The following is a 21,168-nucleotide window of genomic DNA, read 5'->3' as shown; positions in this document are numbered from 1 at the left end:
TCACAGGGATGTTAGGAAGTATTTCTTCAGCCATAGAGTAGTCAGGAAGTGGAATAGTTTGGGAAGCGAAGTAGTGGAGGCAGAATCCATACATAGCTTTAAGCAGAAGTATGATAAAGCTCACGGTTTAGGGAGAGTGACCTAGTAGCGATCAGTGAAGAGGCGGGGCCAGGAGCTAGGACTCGATCCCTGCAACCTCAACTAGGTGAGAACTAGGTGAGTACACACATGGGCCAGGAGCTACGATTCGACTCCTGTAACCACAATTAGGTGAGTCCACTTTGTTCAGATCTCTTGAATTAATTTAAGTTCTGCACTTTCCAGTGCACATAGGTATAGTGAGCACATATGTGCACATAATTGTAGTGAGCACATGTGTACACATAATTGTAGTGAGCACATATGTGCATACATGTGTACTGAGCACATAAATGCAAAGAGGTGTAATGAGAATATGTGTACACATAGGTGCAGTGAACACGTATGTACACACAGGTGTATTGAACATGTGCACACTGGTGTTGTGAGCACATATATTCACACAGGTGTAGGGGGCACTTACGTGCACACAGGTTTTGTGAGCACATATGTGTACACAGGTGCAGTGAGGACATATGTGCATACAGGTGTTGTAAGCACATATGTGCATACATGTTTAGTGAGCACATATGTGCATACATACATAGCGAACAGACCCAGCACATCAGAGTGAACTATAATAGAAGAAACACTTTACCATTGTACACTTAAACAGTCTTGGTCCCATGACACTTATGTATGTTGAGAGGCAGTTGAGCAGTCTTAGTCCCCTGACATTTATTGTGTTATCTCCTAGTGTACTTAACGAACCCCTGGATTTCATTGGTATCAGTCCCTGTGTCTCCTTGGCCCACTATTGCAGTGGGAACCAGCTGCTGTATCAGTGGGAACCAGTTGCTGCGTCAGTGGGACCCACCAACTGTATACAAGGTTGTATTCGTATACCCAGGCTGGTGTGTGTATATATATACACTTTACTAAGGTGACACTGTATTCTCTGCAGTGTGCACGCTGAAGTTATCCAAGATGGGCGCGAGTCGACGTGTGTGGGTGGTGGTGGGCGTGCTGTCGTGGGCGTGGGCGTGGGTGGACGCCCATGGGCGGTTGATGGAGCCAGTGTCCAGGTCATCAGCTTGGAGGAAAGGCTTCGACACTCCAGTCAACTGGGAGGATGACGAACTTAACTGTGGAGGTTTTGGGGTGAGTAGTGGCCTCCAGGAAGGTCAATAATAGCTCCAGATGGTCAATAATAATCCTAGGAGGTCGATAATACCTCCGGGTGGTCAATTATATCCCATAGGTGGTCAATATAACCTCATAAGTGGTCAATAATATCTCCTAGATGGTCAATAATACCTTCAGGTGGTCAATAATACCTCCTAGGAGGCCATTATACGGTCTTAAAAGTCTACATACCTGCCAGTGTATATACACTGAGTGATACACATCACCCAGTGTATATACACTGGGAATGTGTGTATACACTCCCACTATAGGCTTTTTAAACCCCTGGCATACAATTATATATTTACAGGATATACACCTGACAGGTAGACTGGTCCAGCCTTCTTATTTACAACAAGGAATATATAGTCCATGGACTGATTCTATCATCTCTGCTTCCGTACTACACCTGCTGCCTCATATTGGACTGAAGAAGATTAATGTGCAGTCCAAACAAGTCGAAGTGTCTTACAAATTAACTTGCTCGTATTTTATATCGGTTTCAACGTCGCTCGAGGAACCCTGGGATATCACACATTTTGCCCAGTAGTGTTGATGTTTCTCCCAGTCTAGTCAAGACAAGACTGATAGTGACACAGTCTGGTCAACACAAGACTGATAGTGACACAGTCTGGTCAACACAAGACTGATAGTGACCCAGTCTGGTCAACACAAGACTGATAGTGACACAGTCTGGTCAACACAAGACTGATAGTGACAGTCTGGTCAACACAAGACTGATAGTGACAGTCTGGTAAACACAAGACTGATAGTGACACAATAATACTGGGCGACTTCAGTATCTGTTTTCAGCAGCAAAATAACGGGCTATGTAAAAGGTATAAACAAATTCTAGGTTTAAATAGTTACACTCAACTAATTAATACACCAACCCGGATCACACAGTTCTCAGCCACCCTAATTGACCACTGTGGCATGCAAAGAGTACGTAACCTTTATTCGGCGCATGGACACACCCTCATTTACAGGCTATCTCCCCCAACCAGCGAACCAGGTTGCTAAGAGTTGATGATGGGGCCCCATCGTTCAACTAGTGACCAGGTTCTAGCCAATAAGAAGGTGGGATTGACAATCGCAGAGGTTATGTGGATACCGCTCTCCTGTCTGCCCTTGTCATTCCCATTCTAGAGCTGGTTGAAGCACGGTCTGCTTTCTTGTGGCTTCTATTTCTGCCTTGCTTACCGTGACGTGCACTATATTTATTACTGTACATAGTGTACATATTGCTGTTCTAAATTTGGTGAAGGATAATATAAGTCTAAACTTTTTCTACTGTGTTTATTTGCTCCCATTACACCTGGGTTAACAGGCCATTTGAAAGCCTAGGTTGTAATATGGGTAGCCTGTCCGAGAGCTGGACTTAGAGAAACGGTTGAGCTTAGGGTGAAGCTTGTAGCAGGAACATTGTGTAGCTTGCTGTTTCGCTTCGCTTTACAAATTTTGCGTGTCAGTTGCTTATGATCAGCCTTGCTATTGTGTGATCGTTCAGCAGCTCGCTACTAGCTTGTTCAGTGTGCTCGCTTCGCTACGGTCAGTCTTGTGTGCAGTCGGCTTTGCTTGTATGCGTATTCTGCAATCGTACTGTGCATAGCTAAGCGTGTTCTGCAAATTAACGTGTTACGTTGGGGTATTCGTACTGTGCATAGCGAATAACTTATGCCACCTAGACGAGTCAGACGCCTGGTGTCGGCATATACTTTGCATAACCTACCTAAATTGTCCCTACAGCGTTGTTGGCAAATTGCTCGTTCCATTGGCATTCCCTATAAACGCACTCTTACAGCTGCGCAACTGCGTTCACTTATTGCTGACATACTTATTGAAGAAGAGATGGCACATCAGACTCCTCCCTCTACGGGAGCTAGGGCAAAAACTACTATGTTCTCGCAGGAGGAAGATGATACACCTACGGAGCAAAATGGTCAGTATAGTGCACATGGGTTGTCTCAGGGTGAATCAGCGTCGTTGGCACTTCAGCTGGCAAAAATCAATCTTGAGCAAACTAGGGAACAGAGAGCATTCGCAAGGGAAGAATTTGATAGGGAAAGAGAAAGGAGGCAGTTTTCGCATTCTGTAAACGATTTCAGTTTACAAAAAGCAGTACAGCTTGTTCCCCGCTTCAATGAGGCCGAACCAGAGCAATTTTTCGAAAGCTTCGAAAATCAGGCTCGAGCCTTGAGGTGGCCGGAACAGCACTGGGCAGCGTTGGTTCATACAGCATTATTGGGTAAGGCACAGGAATTTACGTCGGTATTAACTGACGCTGAATTCTCTGATTATCAAGTAGTGAAGACCACAGTGTTGGGAGCATATACATGTATCCCAGCTAAATATCGTAAGACCTTCAAATTGAACAGGCGGCAGCTTGGTCAATCCCTGGTGGACTTTGTGAGACAGCAAACCAAAGCTTTTACCAGCTGGTATAAAGCGAGTGGTGTCTCTAACTTTGAGGAGCTGGTGCAGCTTATTCTGATTGATAACCTGCTGGAGTCTGTGGGACCAGAGGTTCGTGTCTTTCTGCAGGATCGTGACTTAACCACTGCATTGGAGGCGGCCAGGTTGGCTGATACCTTCGAAACGAACCGCTCCTTGTCCGAGCGGTCCCGTCTCTCTTTTCAACAGTCTGGCGTGAGCAGAGATCGACAACATTGGAGAATGAAGTGCCAGCCGGAGGGAGAGCGTCTACGACATCCAACCAAGTCACCTGGTGAGCCACGCTTCTCAACATATGGTCCCCCTGCGGAGAGGCAAACTACTTATGGAGCATCTCGACAACAATATCCAGAGAGGCACCAGCCAGAACGACACCACTTGCAACGTCATCAGGGAGTAAAGGGCAAGCCTGTCGTCTGCTTCAGGTGTAATAAAGTAGGTCATATCAGTTCCAACTGCCCCCAAAAACCTCAACCCATCGGGAAAATCTCTAATATCCCTAGTAACATGTCCCCTAGAGAAGTAGAAAAAGGTATGGCCCCTTATTATTGCGAAAGTCTTATTTCCCTTCAGGAACACTCAGAACCAACTAAAGTAAATACCTTTAGAGATACTGGAGCATATTGCTCACTTGTCAGAGAAGGAATATTACCCCTTTCAGAGAATACTTCCTTGAATTCCTCAGTTTTATTGGAAGCTTACGGAGGAGCTATATATTCAGTTCCTTTGCATAAAATTTATGTACAGTGCAAATATTACACTGGGTACTTGACTGTAGGTATCTCAAAAGGATTTCCCATGAAAAATGCCATGTTATTACTGGGTAATAACATTACTACTGTTACTTCGTGTCCTGAACCTATAATGATTAATGCTTCTCCAGTGTTGGCCATAACTCGGGCAACATCCCAAGGGTTGTCTGGGGAGAATGTTGACCTATCCTTGGACGACTCCGATCTCGGAATAGCCACGTTGTTTTATGAGACACACCGGCCGGAGTCTCGTAAATCAAGTGAACAGACCCCGATCAAGCCTTCCTATTCCCAGGTTGCAGGATTGCCAGATGTCTCTGTTTCCATGCCCGAGGGACTGTCCTTCCGGGAGGAACAACGTAAGGACCCTTCGTTAAAATTCACTTTTGAGGCAGCCATGGGTAAATCCTCTTTGGGTCATCCAGTCAAGTATGAAGTTAAAAATGATTATTTGGTATGCACTGAGACTGGTAAGGAGACAGAGGGCCGGCAATTATACGACAGGTTAGTGGTTCCAACCAAGTATAGACCTCAGATATTAAATATAGCTCATAATACGTCATCAGGAGGTCACTTAGGAATTACAAAAACCTTGTATAGAATCACAAAAGAATTTTATTGGCCAACATTAAAGAAAGATGTGAAGAATCATATTAGGTGTTGCCGAGAATGTCAGCAAGTTGGAAAACCTGGACATTCTATTAAACCTGCACCTCTCCAACCCATACCTGCTGATGGAGAACCTTTTGCAGATTTAATTATAGATTGTGTAGGTCCACTACCTAAGTCAAAGTCTGGAAATCAGTATTTATTTACAATTATGGATAAAGTAACCAGATATCCTGAAGCGATCCCAATGCGTAGTATCAATACTAAAGCTATTCTCAAAGCTTTAACAAAATTCATTTCTTGTTTTGGCATTCCTAAAACTATACAAAGTGATCAAGGTACTAACTTCACTGCCAAAGCATTTAGGGAAGTATTAACTAGGTTAGGGATAATTCACAACTTATCCACTGCCTATCACCCTCAGTCCCAAGGCGCCTTGGAAAGATTCCACCAAACATTAAAAACAATGATGAGAAGTTTTTGCATGCACTTTCCGACAGATTGGGATGAATCTCTACCGTTGTTGCTATTCTCAGTACGAGAGACGGTGCAAGAGTCTACAGGGTATAGTCCGTTTGAGCTGATCTTTGGGCACAATGTACGAGGTCCTCTTCGGGTGCTCAAAGAAGGATGGATGGGAGAAGACGTAAGCTCAGCACTCTACAACCCGTCTTCAAGGTTGCAGGTGGCACGTGAGTTAGCCACGGCTAACCTAAAGATAGCTCAAAGTAAGATGAAACAGAGGTATGACAAAAGTGCACAATTCCGCTCCTTCCATCCAGGAGACAAGGTGTTGGTGCAGGAACCTATACCTGGCCACACCTTGAAAGCTAGATTTACGGGACCTATGCAGATAGTAAGTAGATTATCTGATTTAAATTATGTGGTAGCTCCCATTGATAAGACCTCAAAAACAAAAACTTACCACATAAATCAAATCAAGGCCTTTCATACACCAGATAAAGTCCCAGTAATGACTCTGTCCTCTACCTCTGAGGACGACTCTGACTCTTTGCACTCTCTCTGAAATTAATACTAAACTTTCAAATTCTGTCCTCCTCAAGGATCCTAGCCCGTTAATGGATGGATTATCTGAAATACAAGCAACCAATTTAACTGAGCTTCTACAGTCATATCCTAATATTTTTTCGGATGTGCCGAAAAAATGTACGTTAGGTTACCATGATGTAGATGTGGGAAAATCTAAACCAATTAAACTCTCCCCCTACAGAGCTAATCCTGAAAAGCAAAGGTTACTTCAGCAGGAAGTAGACTTCTTGTTAGAACATGGTTTAGTGGAGGAGTCATCTAGTCCATGGGCTTCACCGTGCATCCTAGTAAAGAAGGCTGATGGAGGGTTTCGTATGTGCACAGACTACCGTAAAGTGAACGAGGTCACAATTACAGATGCTTACCCTCTTCCTCGTCTGGATGACGTAATTGACTTTGTGGGTAAGGCTACTTTTGTGTCCAAATTAGATCTCCTTAAAGGTTACTATCAGGTACCTTTGACAGATAAGGCGAAGGAAATCTCTGCCTTCGTAATTCCAGGAGGTCATTATCAGTATACAGTTACCCCCTTCGGAATGAAAAATTCCCCCTCTTCATTCCAGAAACTTATCCATCAGGCTATTAAAGGACTTGAAGGCACGGCAGCATACCTAGATGATATTGTTGTGGTGTCTGATACTTGGGATCAACACCTACTTAGACTTAAAGCTCTGTTTGAGACCTTTAAGAATTCCCAATTAACAGTTAATTTATCTAAATCTTCCTTTGGCCAGGCCACTATCACTTTTCTAGGCCATGAAGTAGGTAGTGGTAATGTTGCACCTAAACTTGCTAAAGTTCTTTCGATTAAAGATTATCCAGTTCCTCATGATAGGAAATCTCTTCAACGTTTCCTAGGCATGATAGGATTTTACAGAAGATTCTGTAAGAATTTCTCAGATATTGTAGCCCCTCTTACCTCTCTTACCAGTCATAAAGTTCCCTTTAATTGGACGTCAGATTGTAACACTGCTTTTAATAAAGCAAAAAGATTATTGTGCTCTGCACCCATTCTCCTGTCTCCAGACTTCTCCAAACCTTTTTCATTACAGGTTGATGCTTGTGAGTCTGGGGTTGGGGCGGTACTATTACAAATCAGGAACAAGGAGTTGCAGCCTGTAGCATACTTTTCAGCTAAGTTCCAGCCACATCAGAGAGCTTACTCTACCATTGAAAAAGAAGCCCTCGCGCTGGTAATGGCTTTGGAGCATTTCGATGTTTATGTGGGCCAGACATCGCAGGTGGTCACAGTCTACAGTGATCACAACCCGTTAGTCTATCTCCAAGCCATGAAGAATCACAACACAAGGCTTATGCGTTGGACGCTCAGGCTGCAGCCCTATAACTTCAAAATTCGTTACATTGCCGGCAAAGAAAATGTGTTGGCAGACTCTTTGTCAAGAGTCTAGTTTAATATTTTATTTAGGTTAGGATGTATTTGTGGTAACCCCCCTTTCAAGCTCTTTTTTTTATCCCCTGATGTGGGGGTTTTTTTTAGTGAGGGGATACGGGCTACCGTCCGCTTGTATCTTGGACCTATGTTGGCTTATCTGACTGCTGTCTCACTCTGAGTTTAGGGTTTGGCTTTCAGGCACTAGGAAAGCTGAGCTCTATCTAAGAGTTGGATGGTGGAGAGGATAGGCGGTCCCATTATTTTGTGCCATGGCGGCACGGTTACCACTGGGAGGTGGCAGCCTAATCCTGAGCCTTCTCGGGGGTGGGGGTGTGGCATGCAAAGAGTACGTAACCTTTATTCGGCGCATGGACACACCCTCATTTACAGGCTATCTCCCCCAACCAGCGAACCAGGTTGCTAAGAGTTGATGATGGGGCCCCATCGTTCAACTAGTGACCAGGTTCTAGCCAATAAGAAGGTGGGATTGACAATCGCAGAGGTTATGTGGATACCGCTCTCCTGTCTGCCCTTGTCATTCCCATTCTAGAGCTGGTTGAAGCACGGTCTGCTTTCTTGTGGCTTCTATTTCTGCCTTGCTTACCGTGACGTGCACTATATTTATTACTGTACATAGTGTACATATTGCTGTTCTAAATTTGGTGAAGGATAATATAAGTCTAAACTTTTTCTACTGTGTTTATTTGCTCCCATTACACCTGGGTTAACAGGCCATTTGAAAGCCTAGGTTGTAATAACCACATACTTTGTAACCGCTCTGAGAACATTAGTCAGTCAGGCGTCATTACCACAGGTCTTAGTGATCATTTCATCATTTACTGCACCAGGAAAATCATTAGGGATAGGATAGGCCTACACAGTACAATAAAAATGAGATCAACTAGAAACTACAGTAAAGAAACACTGGTAAATAAGGTACACAATTGTGACTGGACAGAAATAACAAGTTGCACGGACGTGTTGATGCCTGGGAAAATTTCCGAACAATGTTCACTACCATCCTTGATAATATTGACCCAGTTAAAGAGGTTAGAATTAAACGAAGAACTGAACCCTGGATGAATACTGAGATATTAGATAATATGACATTCAGAGACAAGTTGCTGAAAAGACTTAAAACAAACGGACAGGATATTGCAGCACTAAATGAATTCCAAAGGGTGAGGAACAGTGCAGACACTTATAAAAGGAGCAAAGGCAAAACACTATTGCTCAAAAATTGAAGAGTATAAGCATAACCCCAGAAAGCTCTGGCAACAACTAAAACAGTTGGGGTATAGCCATAAGCCAGTAGATAGGTCTAACATAGTACTCACTATCGATAATGAGGTATGCCACGAAACATCTAAGGTGGCAAATTGTTTTAATTCCTACTACACATCTGTTGCATCAACACTAGTAAGTAAACTACCAGCTGCATCAAATACCTTTAACACAGACTCTGATAAGTTTCAGACACACTATACCAATAAAGGGGTAACCCCAAACAGTTGTCAACTAGTAAGTGTATCTCATGACTTTCTGAATTGTCAATCCCTATTGCTCACATAATAAATCTATCAATCACCACTAATACCGTACCGGAGGGGTTCAAGGAGGCCAGAGTTACTCTTATCTTCAAGAAAAATAGTAGGTCTGATGTAAGCAACTATAGGCCTGTTAGTATACTCAGTATAATATCCAAAATTCAAGAGAGGGCGGTGTACTCTCAAGTAGTTAAGTACCTTAATGACAACAACATTCTCCATAGCTATCAATCAGGCTTTAGAAGATCTTACTCAACCGACACCTCCTTAATTAATCTGATGGATTACATGAGAACTGAAATGTCACTGGGGAACCTCATAGGTATGGTAACCTTTGACCTGCAAAAGGCCTTCGATACTGTCAACCACAATATATTATTGAACATTAAAATGGTATAAAATACCGACAGGTTGTTAGGTAAGACACATATGTGTCTTACCTAACCACAATATATTATGTAAGAAACTTCAAGCTATCGGTATAGGTTCTGTAGACTGGTTTAAGTCCTACCTTAGCAACAGGAGACAAATTGCCAAGGTAGTATTCTGGGTCCCTTATTATTCTTATGCTATGTTAACGACATGCCTATCAGTGTCAAGTGCAAACTCCTACTGTATACAGATGACAGTGCTCTGTTAGTGTCAGGTAAATACCCACAAGATATAGCTTATGTATTTACACTGGAACTGGAGTCCTGCAGCATATCGTTAGTAGACAACAAACTATCGTTATACCTCGGGAAAACTGAAGCCATACGAAAAATAAACTGAGAAAGGTAAATAATTTTAATGTGTAATAGGGAGCCCATCACTTCAGTTTCCTCAGTAAGATATTTGCGAATCTCCTTTGACCCATGCATGTCAGGAGAATTGATAGGGAACAGTGTAGTAAAGAAAGCGAATACCAGACTGAAGTTCCTTTACAGACAAGCACAGTGTCTACCTACTGAGGCTCGCAGGACCCTATGTCTAGCACTTATACAGAATCATATGGATTACACTTGCTCTTCATGGTAGTCTGCCTTGACAAAGAAACTGAAGGGTAGCCTGCAAATCGCCCAGAACAAAATGGTAAGATTCATCCTGGGGCTGGGACCAAGAGAACATGTAGGCCAGGATGAATTACAGCAGTTGAGAGAGCACAACTTTGTAGTAGCCACAGTCAGTGACCAGGCTTCAAACACCTTTTATTGTACAGCAATAAAGGAATGGAACAGACTACCCGCACATGTCAAAGCCAGTCATAACATGAACCAATTCAAGAAGAGTGCCAAAATGTGTCTGATGAACGTAGCTACAGAAAGGGATGAGAATATTTTTTTTTATTTTTTTTAGCTAACACACGTGTAATTTACCATATTCCTAGTAATGACCCTCTTATTGTAGATAGTCTTAATGACCCTCTTAGAGTAGTCATAATGACCCTCGTGTAGTAGTTAATCTTAACAGTATGATAATAAGATAATATCTCCTTTATATAATAATAATAAGATATTTCCTTTATATTATAATAATAAGTTATTAAAAGAACCCCAATGGAAATAAGTCACTTTGTCTGACTTGTTTTGGGTTATCCCAGGTTCTCTACACATATGTTGCTATGTATGATAATCTATGTAACTGTATTTGTGTATACTTGAATAAACTTGTTTACTTACTTACTTACACAGTCTGGTCAATACAAGACTGTTAGTGACACAGTCTGGTCAGTACAAGACTGATAATGGCACAGCCTGGTCAAGATAAGACCGGTAGTGACACAACCTGGTCAACACAAGACTGATAGTGACACAGTCTGGTCAACACAAGACTGATAATGACACAGTCTGATTAACACAAGACTGACAATGACACAGTCTGGTCAACACAAGGCTGATAGTGACTTAGCCTCGCCAATACAAGACTGATAGTGACCTCGTCTGGCCAATACAAGACTGAGAGTGACCTCGTCTGGTCAACACAAGACTGATAGTGACACAGTCTGGTCAACACAAGGCTGATAGTGACACAGTCTGGAAAATACAAGACTGATAATGACACAGCCTGGTCAAGACAAGACTGACAGTGACAGCCTGGTCAACACAAGACTGATAGTGACAGTCTGGTTAACACAAGACTGACAGTGATACAGTCTGGTCAATACAAGGCAGATAGTGATACAGACTGGTCAACACAAGACTGATAGTGACACAATCTGGTCAACAGAAGACTGATAGTGACATAGCCTGATCAATACAAGACTGATAGTGACAGTCTGGTCAACACAAGGCAGATAGTGATACAGACTGGTCAACACAAGACTGACAATGACACAGTCTGGTCAACACAAGGCTGATAGTGACATAGCCTGGTCAATACAAGACTGATAGTGACCTCGTCTGGCCAATGCAAGACTGAGAGTGACCTCGTCTGGTCAACACAAGACTGATAGTGACCCTGTCTGGTCAACACAAGACTAATAGTGATACAGTCTTCTCAACACAAGACTGACAGTGACGCAGTCCAGTCAATGCAAGATCGATAGTGACACAGTCTGGTCAACACAGGACTGATAGTGTCACAGCATGGTCAACACAGGTCTGATAGTGGCACAGTCTGGTCAACACAAGACTGATAGTCACACAGTCTGGTCAACACAGGACTGATAGTGACACAGCATGGTCAATACAAGACTGATTAAATCTTATAAGAGAATCAAGGCAGTTGTGTCCCCCAGCAAGTTGATATAACCAGGTGTGTTCTGGGATCCTCTTCAGCAGTTGTAGAGGATCCCAGAAGAGAATCAAAATATGCGGATCAATTAATCTCCAGACTTTTTTCTCTCCACGTGTGTTGTTATTCAGCGCTGACAAGTGTTCATTACACTTTAGCTAGATTGATAGCGCACTCAACGCACACACTGAGGTCATTGGATCGATCCCAGGTACGGATGAAAACAGTAGGACGTGTTTCCTTAAGACACCTGCTGTCCCTGGTCACCTAGCAGCAAAATAGGTACCTGGGTGTTAGTAGACTTGTGTGGGCCGCATCTTGGAGGCAAAATTTTGACTTAATTTGCCCGAAATGCTCAGCATAACAAGGGGCTTTCTATGATGTCAGTTATGGTTTGTATACCTTGTACATGTACTTGTAGAAATAAAGATTATTATTATTACGTAGACACTGGCCAACACTGTGGAGCGTTCACTCACAGTAAGAGTGCCTCTGTTCAGCACTTTCTTGGAGGCACTATATACCCCCAGTGCCCAATAGCAGTGCCAATCAGTGCCTAAAACAGTGCCAACCAGTCCCTAAAACAGTGCCAACCAATGCCTAAAAACAGTGCCAACCAGTGCCTAAAAACAGTGCCAACCAGTGCCTAACAACAGTGCCATCCCTTACAGACGCAGTATGATCAGAATGATGGTCAGTGTGGAGTGTGTGGTGACAACTGGGCTGACCCACGACCCAGGGACAACGAGGCTGGTGGCATCTATGGTACTGGCACCATCGTGGCTGAGTACACCATGGGTCAGGTGAGTCATGGCACTATGGAAAAACAGACACAAATGCAATTTAATAAGATCCTTTACTGACAACGTTTCGCCCACACAATGGACTTTATCAGGTCTCAAACAGATCAACCTGGAGAAGGAGTATATATAGTGTGGAGAGTCAGGTGGAGAATGTTGAGTAGGTTGGATGTGAGACTGACCTGCCCAGGACGGGCGAGTGTTTATGTTGTTATGTAGGATAACTATGATGTGTTCTGGCAAGGTGTTCAGCCATGTTGTTATGTAGGATAACATTACCAGTAAGAGACACCACAAGGTTCAATCCTCTGCAGGAGTGTACATAATCCATTGCAACGATTGCAACCAATTATACGTAGGGGTGAGACATCCAGAGACCTCCAAACACGTATTTCAGAACACCAGTAACAGGCAGAACCGGCGATTTGAGGAATGTTTGTGTTCTACACTAAAAGATCCACAACCAACAACCTGATTGATCAGACCCTGATCCACCAGGCCTGGTGGATCAGGGTCTCATCACAGGCAGGGTTTGGTCACAGACAGGGTCTGATCAACGCCCCCGCGGCCTGGTCAAAGACCGCGCCGCGGGGGGCGTTGATCCCCAAAACCCTCTCCAAGCTTACTCCAGGTATACTCCAGGTATACTCCATGTATACTCCAGGTATACTCCAGGTATACTCCAGGTATACTCCAGGTATGCTCCAAGTATACTCCAGGTATACTCCAGGTATACTCCAGGTATACTCCAGGTATACTCCAGGTATACTCCATGTATACTCCAGGTATACTCCAGGTATACTCCAGGTATACTCCAGGTATGCTCCAAGTATACTCCAGGTATACTCCAGGTATACTCCAGGCATACTCCAGGTATACTCCAAGTATACTCCAAGTATACTCCAGGTATACTCAAGGTATACTCCAGGTATACTCCAGGTATACTCCAGGTATACTCCAGGTGTACTCCAGGTATACTCCAGGTATACAATTGAATAAACTACAGAGACACTCAGTACTGCAGAATTTTTCAATCATCAGTTATCTGTACAACTAACAATATCATCTAACAACATGGCTGAACACCTTACCAGAACACATCATAGTTATCCTACATAACAACATGGCTGAACACCTTACCAGAACACATCATAGTTATCCTACATAACAACATGGCTGAACACTTTGCCAGAACACATCATAGTTATCCTACATAACAACATGGCTGAACACCTTACCAGAACACATCATAGTTATCCTACATAACAACATGGCTGAACACTTTGCCAGAACACATCATAGTTATCCTACATAACAACATGGCTGAACACTTTGCCAGAACACATCATAGTTATCCTACATAACAACATGGCTGAACACCTTACCAGAACACATCATAGTTATCCTACATAACAACATGGCTGAACACTTTGCCAGAACACATCATAGTTATCCTACATAACAACATGGCTGAACACTTTGCCAGAACACATCATAGTTATCCTACATAACAACATGGCTGAACACCTTACCAGAACACATCATAGTTATCCTACATAACAACATGGCTGAACACTTTGCCAGAACACATCATAGTTATCCTACATAACAACATGGCTGAACACTTTGCCAGAACACATCATAGTTATCCTACATAACAACATGGCTGAACACTTTGCCAGAACACATCATAGTTATCCTACATAACAACATAAACACTCGCCCGTCCTGGGCAGGTCAGTCTCACATCCAACCTACTCAACATTCTCCACCTGACTCTCCACACTATATATACTCCTTCTCCAGGTTGATCTGTTTGAGTCTTAACAAAGTCTACTATGTGAGCGAAACGTTGTCAGTAGAGGATCACATTATACTGTATTGCCTTATTCATAGTGTTAGTATTTTATATTATTTATCTCCACTAAGTCACTTAATATTGTTCGTATTTCATCATACAGTTCCACTCAGTATTGAATATTTAATTATTATTCACTCAGTATTAACTCAACATTCACTCAACATTCACTCAACATTCACCCAACATTCACCCAACATTCAGTCAACATTCACCCAACATTCACTCAACATTCACTCAACATTCACCCAACATTCACTCAACATTCACTCAACATTCACCCAACATTCACTCAACATTCACTCAACATTCACTCAACATTCACCCAACATTCACCCAACATTCACTCAACATTCACCCAACATTCACTCAACATTCACTCAACATTCACTCAACATTCACTCAACATTCACTCAACATTCACTCAACATTCACTCAACATTCACCCAACATTCACCCAACATTCACTCAACATTCACTCAACATTCACCCAACATTCACTCAACATTCACTCAACATTCACCCAACATTCACTCAACATTCACCCAACATTCACTCAACATTCACCCAACATTCACTCAACATTCACCCAACATTCACTCAACATTCACCCAACATTCACTCAACATTCACCCAACATTCACTCAACATTCACCCAACGTTCACCCAACATTCACTCAACATTCACCCAACATTCACCCAACATTCACCCAACATTCATTCAACATTCACCCAACATTCATTCAACATTCACCCAACATTCATTCAACATTCACCTAACATTCACTGAACATTTCCCCAACATTCACTCACCATTCACTCAACATTCACCCAACATTCACCCAACATTCACTCAACATTCACTAAACATTCATCTAACATTCTCTCAACATTCACCCAACATTCACTCAAAATTCCCCCAACATTCACTCAACATTCACTAAACATTCACCCAACATTCACTCAACATTCACCCAACATTCACTCAACATCCCCCAACATTCACTCAACATTCACTCAACATTCACCCAATATTCACCCAACATTCACTCGACATTCACCCAACATTCACTCAACATTCACCCAACATTCATCCAACATTCACTCAACATTTATGCAGCATTCACCAAACATTCACTCAACATTCACCCAACAGTCACTCAACATTCACCATTCACCCAACATTCACTAAGCATTCACTAAACATTCACCCAACATTCATTCAACATTCTTTCAACATTCACCCAACATTCACTCAACAATGTCTCAACATTCGCTCAACATTCAACCAATATTCACCCAACATTCCCTCAGCATTCACCCAATATTAACTCAACATTCAGCATTCATTCAACATTCACCCAACATTCACTTGACATTCTCTCAACATTCACTCAACACTCACTCAACATTCACTCAACATTCTCTCAACATTCACCAAACATTCACTTAACATTCACTCAACATTCATCCAACATTCTCTCAACATTCACCCAAAATTCACCCAACATTCACCCAACATTCACTCAACATTCGCTCAACATACACCAACATTAACTTAACTTTCACTCAACATTCACATAGCATTCACTCAACATTCTCTCAACATTGACCCAACATTCACTCAATATTTACCCAACATTCACCAACATTCACTCAACAGTCATCCAACATTCACTCAACATTCACCGAATATTCACCCAACATTCATTCAACATTCGCCCAACATTCACTCATCACTCACCCAACATTCACCCAACACACTCAACATTCACCCAACATTTACTCAACATTCACTCAACATTCACCCAACATTCACCCAACATTCACTCAACATTCACCCAACATTCACTCAACATTCATTCAACATTCACCCAACATTCACCCAACATTCATTCAACATTCACCCAACATTCGCCCGACATTCACCAAACATTCACTCAACATTCACCCAACATTCACCCAACATTCACCCAACATTCACTCAACATTCACCCAACATTCACCCAACATTCACTCAACATTCACTCAACATTCACTCAACATTCACCCAACATTCACTCAACATTCACCCAACATTCACCCAACATTCATTCAACATTCACCCAACATTCATTCAACATTCACCTAACATTCACTGAACATTTCCCCAACATTCACTCACCATTCACTCAACATTCACCCAACATTCACCCAACATTAACTCAATATTCACTAAACATTCACTCAACATTCACTAAACATTCATCTAACATTCTCTCAACATTCACCCAACATTCACTCAAAATTCCCCCAACATTCACTCAACATTCACTAAACATTCACCCAACATTCACTCAACATTCACCCAACATTCACTCAACATCCCCCAACATTCACTCAACATTCACTCAACATTCACCCAATATTCACCCAACATTCACTCAACATTCACCCAACATTCATCCAACATTCACTCAACATTTATGCAGCATTCACCACACATTCACTCAACATTCACCCAAGTCACTCAACATTCACCATTCACCCAACATTCACTAAGCATTCACTAAACATTCACCCAACATTCATTCAACATTCTTTCAACATTCACCCAACATTCACTCAACAATGTCTCAACATTCGCTCAACATTCAACCAATATTCACCCAACATTCCCTCAGCATTCACCCAACATTAACTCAACATTCAACATTCATTCAACATTCACCCAACATTCACTTGACATTCTCTCAACATTCACTCAACACTCACTCAACATTCACTCAACATTCTCTCAACATTCACCAAACATTCACTTAACATTCACTCAACATTCATCCAACATTCTCTCAATATTAAGCCAAAATTCACCCAACATTCACCCAACATTCACTCAACATTCGCTCAACATACACCAACAATAACTTAACTTTCACTCAACATTCACACAGCATTCACTCAACATTCACTCAACATTCACTCAACAATCACTCAACATTCACTCAACATTGACCCAACGTTCACTCAATATTTACCCAACATTCACCAACATTCACTCAACATTCATCCAACATTCACTCAACATTCACCGAATATTCACCCAACATTCATTCAACATTCGCCCAACATTCACTCATCATTCACCCAACATTCACCCAACACACTCAACATTCACCCAACATTTACTCAACATTCGCTCAACATTCACCCAACATTCACCCAACATTCATTCAACATTCACCCAACATTCGCCCAACATTCACCAAACATTCACTCAACATTCACCCAACATTCACCCAACATTCACCCAACATTCACTCAACATTCACCCAACATTCACCCAACATTCACTCAACATTCACTCAACATTCACTCAACATTCACCCAACATTCACTCAACATTCACCCAACATTCACTCAACATTCCCCCAACATTCATCCAACATTCACCCAACATTCACTCAACATTCACCCAACATTCACCCAACATTCGCTCAACATTCACTAAACATCACCCAACATTCACTCAACATTCCCCTAACATTCACTCAAAATTCACTCAACATTCACCCAACATTCACCCAACATTAACTCAACATTCACTAAGCATTCACTCAACATTCACTAAACATTCATCCACCATACATTCAACATTCACCCAACATTCACTCAACATTCCCAAAACATTCACTCAACATTCACTAAACATTCACTCAACATTCACTAAACATTCACACAACATTCATTTAACATTCACTCAACATTCTCCCAACATTCACCCAACATTCACTCAAAATTCACCCAACATTCACTCAACATTCACCCAACATTCACCCAACATTCACTCAACATTCACGCAACATTCACTCAACATTCACTCAACATTCACTCAACATTCACTAAACATTCGCCCAACATTCACTCAACATTCACCCAACATTCACTTAACATTCATCCAACATTCGCCCAACATTCACTCAACGTTCACCCAACATTCACCCAACATATGCTTAACATTCACCCAACATTCACTTAACATTTACCAACATTCACCCAACATTCACTTAACATTCACGCAACATTCGCCCAACATTCACCCAACATTCACCCAACATTCACCCAACATTCACCAGGTGGTGGAAGTAGAGGTGGAGCTAACCACTAGCCACCTGGGATTCTTCGAGTTCCGTCTGTGTGTGAACAACGCCCCGGACAAGTACATAGAACAGGAGTGCCTGGACCAGCACCTCCTCCAGCTTGCTGATGGCACTGGCACTCGCTTCCCCATACCATACTTATTGGTGAGTACTAGTGCCTCTGACGAGTACACACTCTCTGTGGAGCTTTGAGCTTATTGCAAAGCTCTGGGTAGCGCTTTGAGGTCGTTATGAAGCGCTGGCTGGCGCTTTGTAGTCATAAAGCTCAAGGTCTTTTTTTTGATATAAAGCTCCTTTAAGTGCTTTAATTTCATGAAAATCTTTGGGTAGTCTATAAGGTCATTATAAAGCTCTGTGTAGTGCTTTACTATCATTATAAAGCTCTATAGTCAGCCCAGCATAGAGGTTTATTAAGGTTTTGTTATCCTGTGTTATCTTGTGCTGTTATATTTGATCTTATCCTGTTATATCTTACGCTGTCTTGGGCTGTGTTTATCATATTTTACCTAATCCTGTGTTATATCTTAAGTTATCCTGTGTTATCATGCCTTGTTATATTATCTTGTCCTTTTGTTATTTGCAGGATGCCATTAACCTCACAATTCCTGTTATTCTGCCGGAGGACCTGATGTGTACACAGTGTGTGTTCCAGTGGCACTACAACTGTGGTGAGTGTACATATGTGTAGACACACACACGAATGCACTTGCACACACATACATGAATGCACGTGAACACACATGAATACACATGTACACACATGTGTAAGAGCACAAAACACACACACACACACTAGAAGAGCTTGGAAGGAAGGTGGAGGGGAAGTTAGCTGCAGAGAGCAGAAATTGGGAGCAACATGCCATAGTAGCAGAAGCCAAGATACAGAGCATAGAAGAGGAGCTGAGAAATCTGAAACAGCCTAGAGAAAAAATAACAATACAGACATAGCATCAGGAACATCTACATCAGACACAGACAAAGGGACTGGAGGGACCAAGGAAGCTATACTGTATGCAAAAGTCCTGTCAGACCCACATGGGGACAAGACAATGACAGGGAGTACAGTAGGATCAAATGAGAGGTCAGACGACATTGAAGGAGCTATTACATATGCAGGGACTCTAACAGACACCTGCAGGTGCCAGAAACAGCTGAACAGGAAAGACAGACGAATGAGCATAGGTGCCTCAGCAAGGGAAGGGATTGAAGGAACACACCAAGGGAAGGAACTAAAATGCCTCAGAGGACACAATGGGAGACACAGTGAGAGGAAGAATGGGAGAGATCAGTTTTTGTCTATGGGCTCCAGGAAGCTGAAGGGGAAACCTATGATGAAAGAAAACAGGAGGAGGAAAAAAACGATTGAAGGTATCATGAAGGTGATAGGCAAGGGCGACATGACCCAGGTGACAAATTTTCAGAGAATTGGGTGGTTCGCAAGAGGAAGGAAACGGCCTCTCAACGTAATTTTCAAGGCAGAATCAACTCGAACCATGATCCTGCAGGAGAAAGCATGGCTGAGAGACAAAGCAGAGCTCCAGAGTGTGTACCTTGATTGAGACAGAGCACAACAGGAAAGGATGATACTGAAAGAGAGAGTGCAAAAGCGAAAGGAGGAATGGGAGGAAATGACCAAGAAAAGCAAAATAACCCAGGCACAGGTGGAAGGGCTAACCCACGACAGCCCCAAGGCAACTGAACAATCTAAACCAGCAATCACACACCGATCCCTCTGTCTCCACCCCCCACACCACGAACCGTACTCCTACAGCAACCCCCTATTGGAACTCTGCCTCCACCCCAACCGCAACCTTCCATAAGCCCCTGCCAGGGCTCCTGTACTTCCAACCCCAATATTGCACCAGGACCACAGTTTCAGAACAGAAGTTGAAGGTTTGGTACACGAATGCTTGTGGATTAACCAATAAATGTGAGGAGTGGCATGAAAGAATCAATGAAAAGTCCCCATACATCATAGCAGTTACAGAAATGTAACTCACTGAGACAATAACAGATGCAATCTTCCCAGCAAGATATCAGCTCATGAGGAAAGATAGAAGGGGCAGAGGAGGAGGAGGGGGTTGAACTGCTCGTAAAAAACTGATGGAAGTTCGAGAAAATGGGAGGCATGGATGAGATTGGAGAAAGGGACTACATAGTAGGTACACCTCAGTTTGGGGAGCACAAGGTAGTCATTGCAGTGATGTATAATCCACCACAGAACTGCAGGAGGATAAGAGAGGAATATGAGAGAGCAAGAGAGCAATGGTGGACACACTGGCTGAGGTGTCAAGAAAAGCTCACTCGAGCAGAGCAAAGTTACTGGTTATGGGCTATTTCAACCACAGGGAGATTGATTGGGAAAATCTGGAGCCACACGGGGGTTCCGAAACATGGAGAGCCGAGATGATGGATGTGGTATTGGAAAACTTTATACAACAACCTGTTAAGGAGAGTACCAGAATGAGAAAGGAAGATGAACCAGCAAGACTGGACATTGTGAACATTAAAATGGTATAAAATACCGACAGGTTGTTAGGTAAGACACATATGCAACAGTTAGGTATCTTTATTATGAAACGTTTCGCCTA

The 21,168-nt window shown here is 42.5% G+C and overlaps 1 protein-coding gene across 1 annotated transcript in view; it reads left to right on the top strand.

Moving 5' to 3' along the window:
• Nucleotides 1–1,020: 1,020 nt before the first annotated feature.
• The window catches only part of LOC128697103 (uncharacterized), a 37,207-nt gene continuing 17,059 nt past the window's right edge, over nucleotides 1,021–21,168 (top strand). The window contains exons 1-4 of the mRNA XM_070095256.1: nucleotides 1,021–1,239; nucleotides 12,452–12,583; nucleotides 18,554–18,721; nucleotides 19,161–19,245. Of these exons, the coding sequence (XP_069951357.1) occupies nucleotides 1,066–1,239; nucleotides 12,452–12,583; nucleotides 18,554–18,721; nucleotides 19,161–19,245 (559 nt within the window). The 5' untranslated portion in view covers nucleotides 1,021–1,065. The remainder of the gene's footprint in view (nucleotides 1,240–12,451; nucleotides 12,584–18,553; nucleotides 18,722–19,160; nucleotides 19,246–21,168) is intronic.

This window comes from Cherax quadricarinatus, chromosome 49, assembly GCF_038502225.1.
Source record: "Cherax quadricarinatus isolate ZL_2023a chromosome 49, ASM3850222v1, whole genome shotgun sequence".
NCBI classification, from domain to species: Eukaryota; Metazoa; Arthropoda; class Malacostraca; order Decapoda; family Parastacidae; genus Cherax; species Cherax quadricarinatus.
This window is presented reverse-complemented; position numbering and strand designations above follow the sequence as displayed.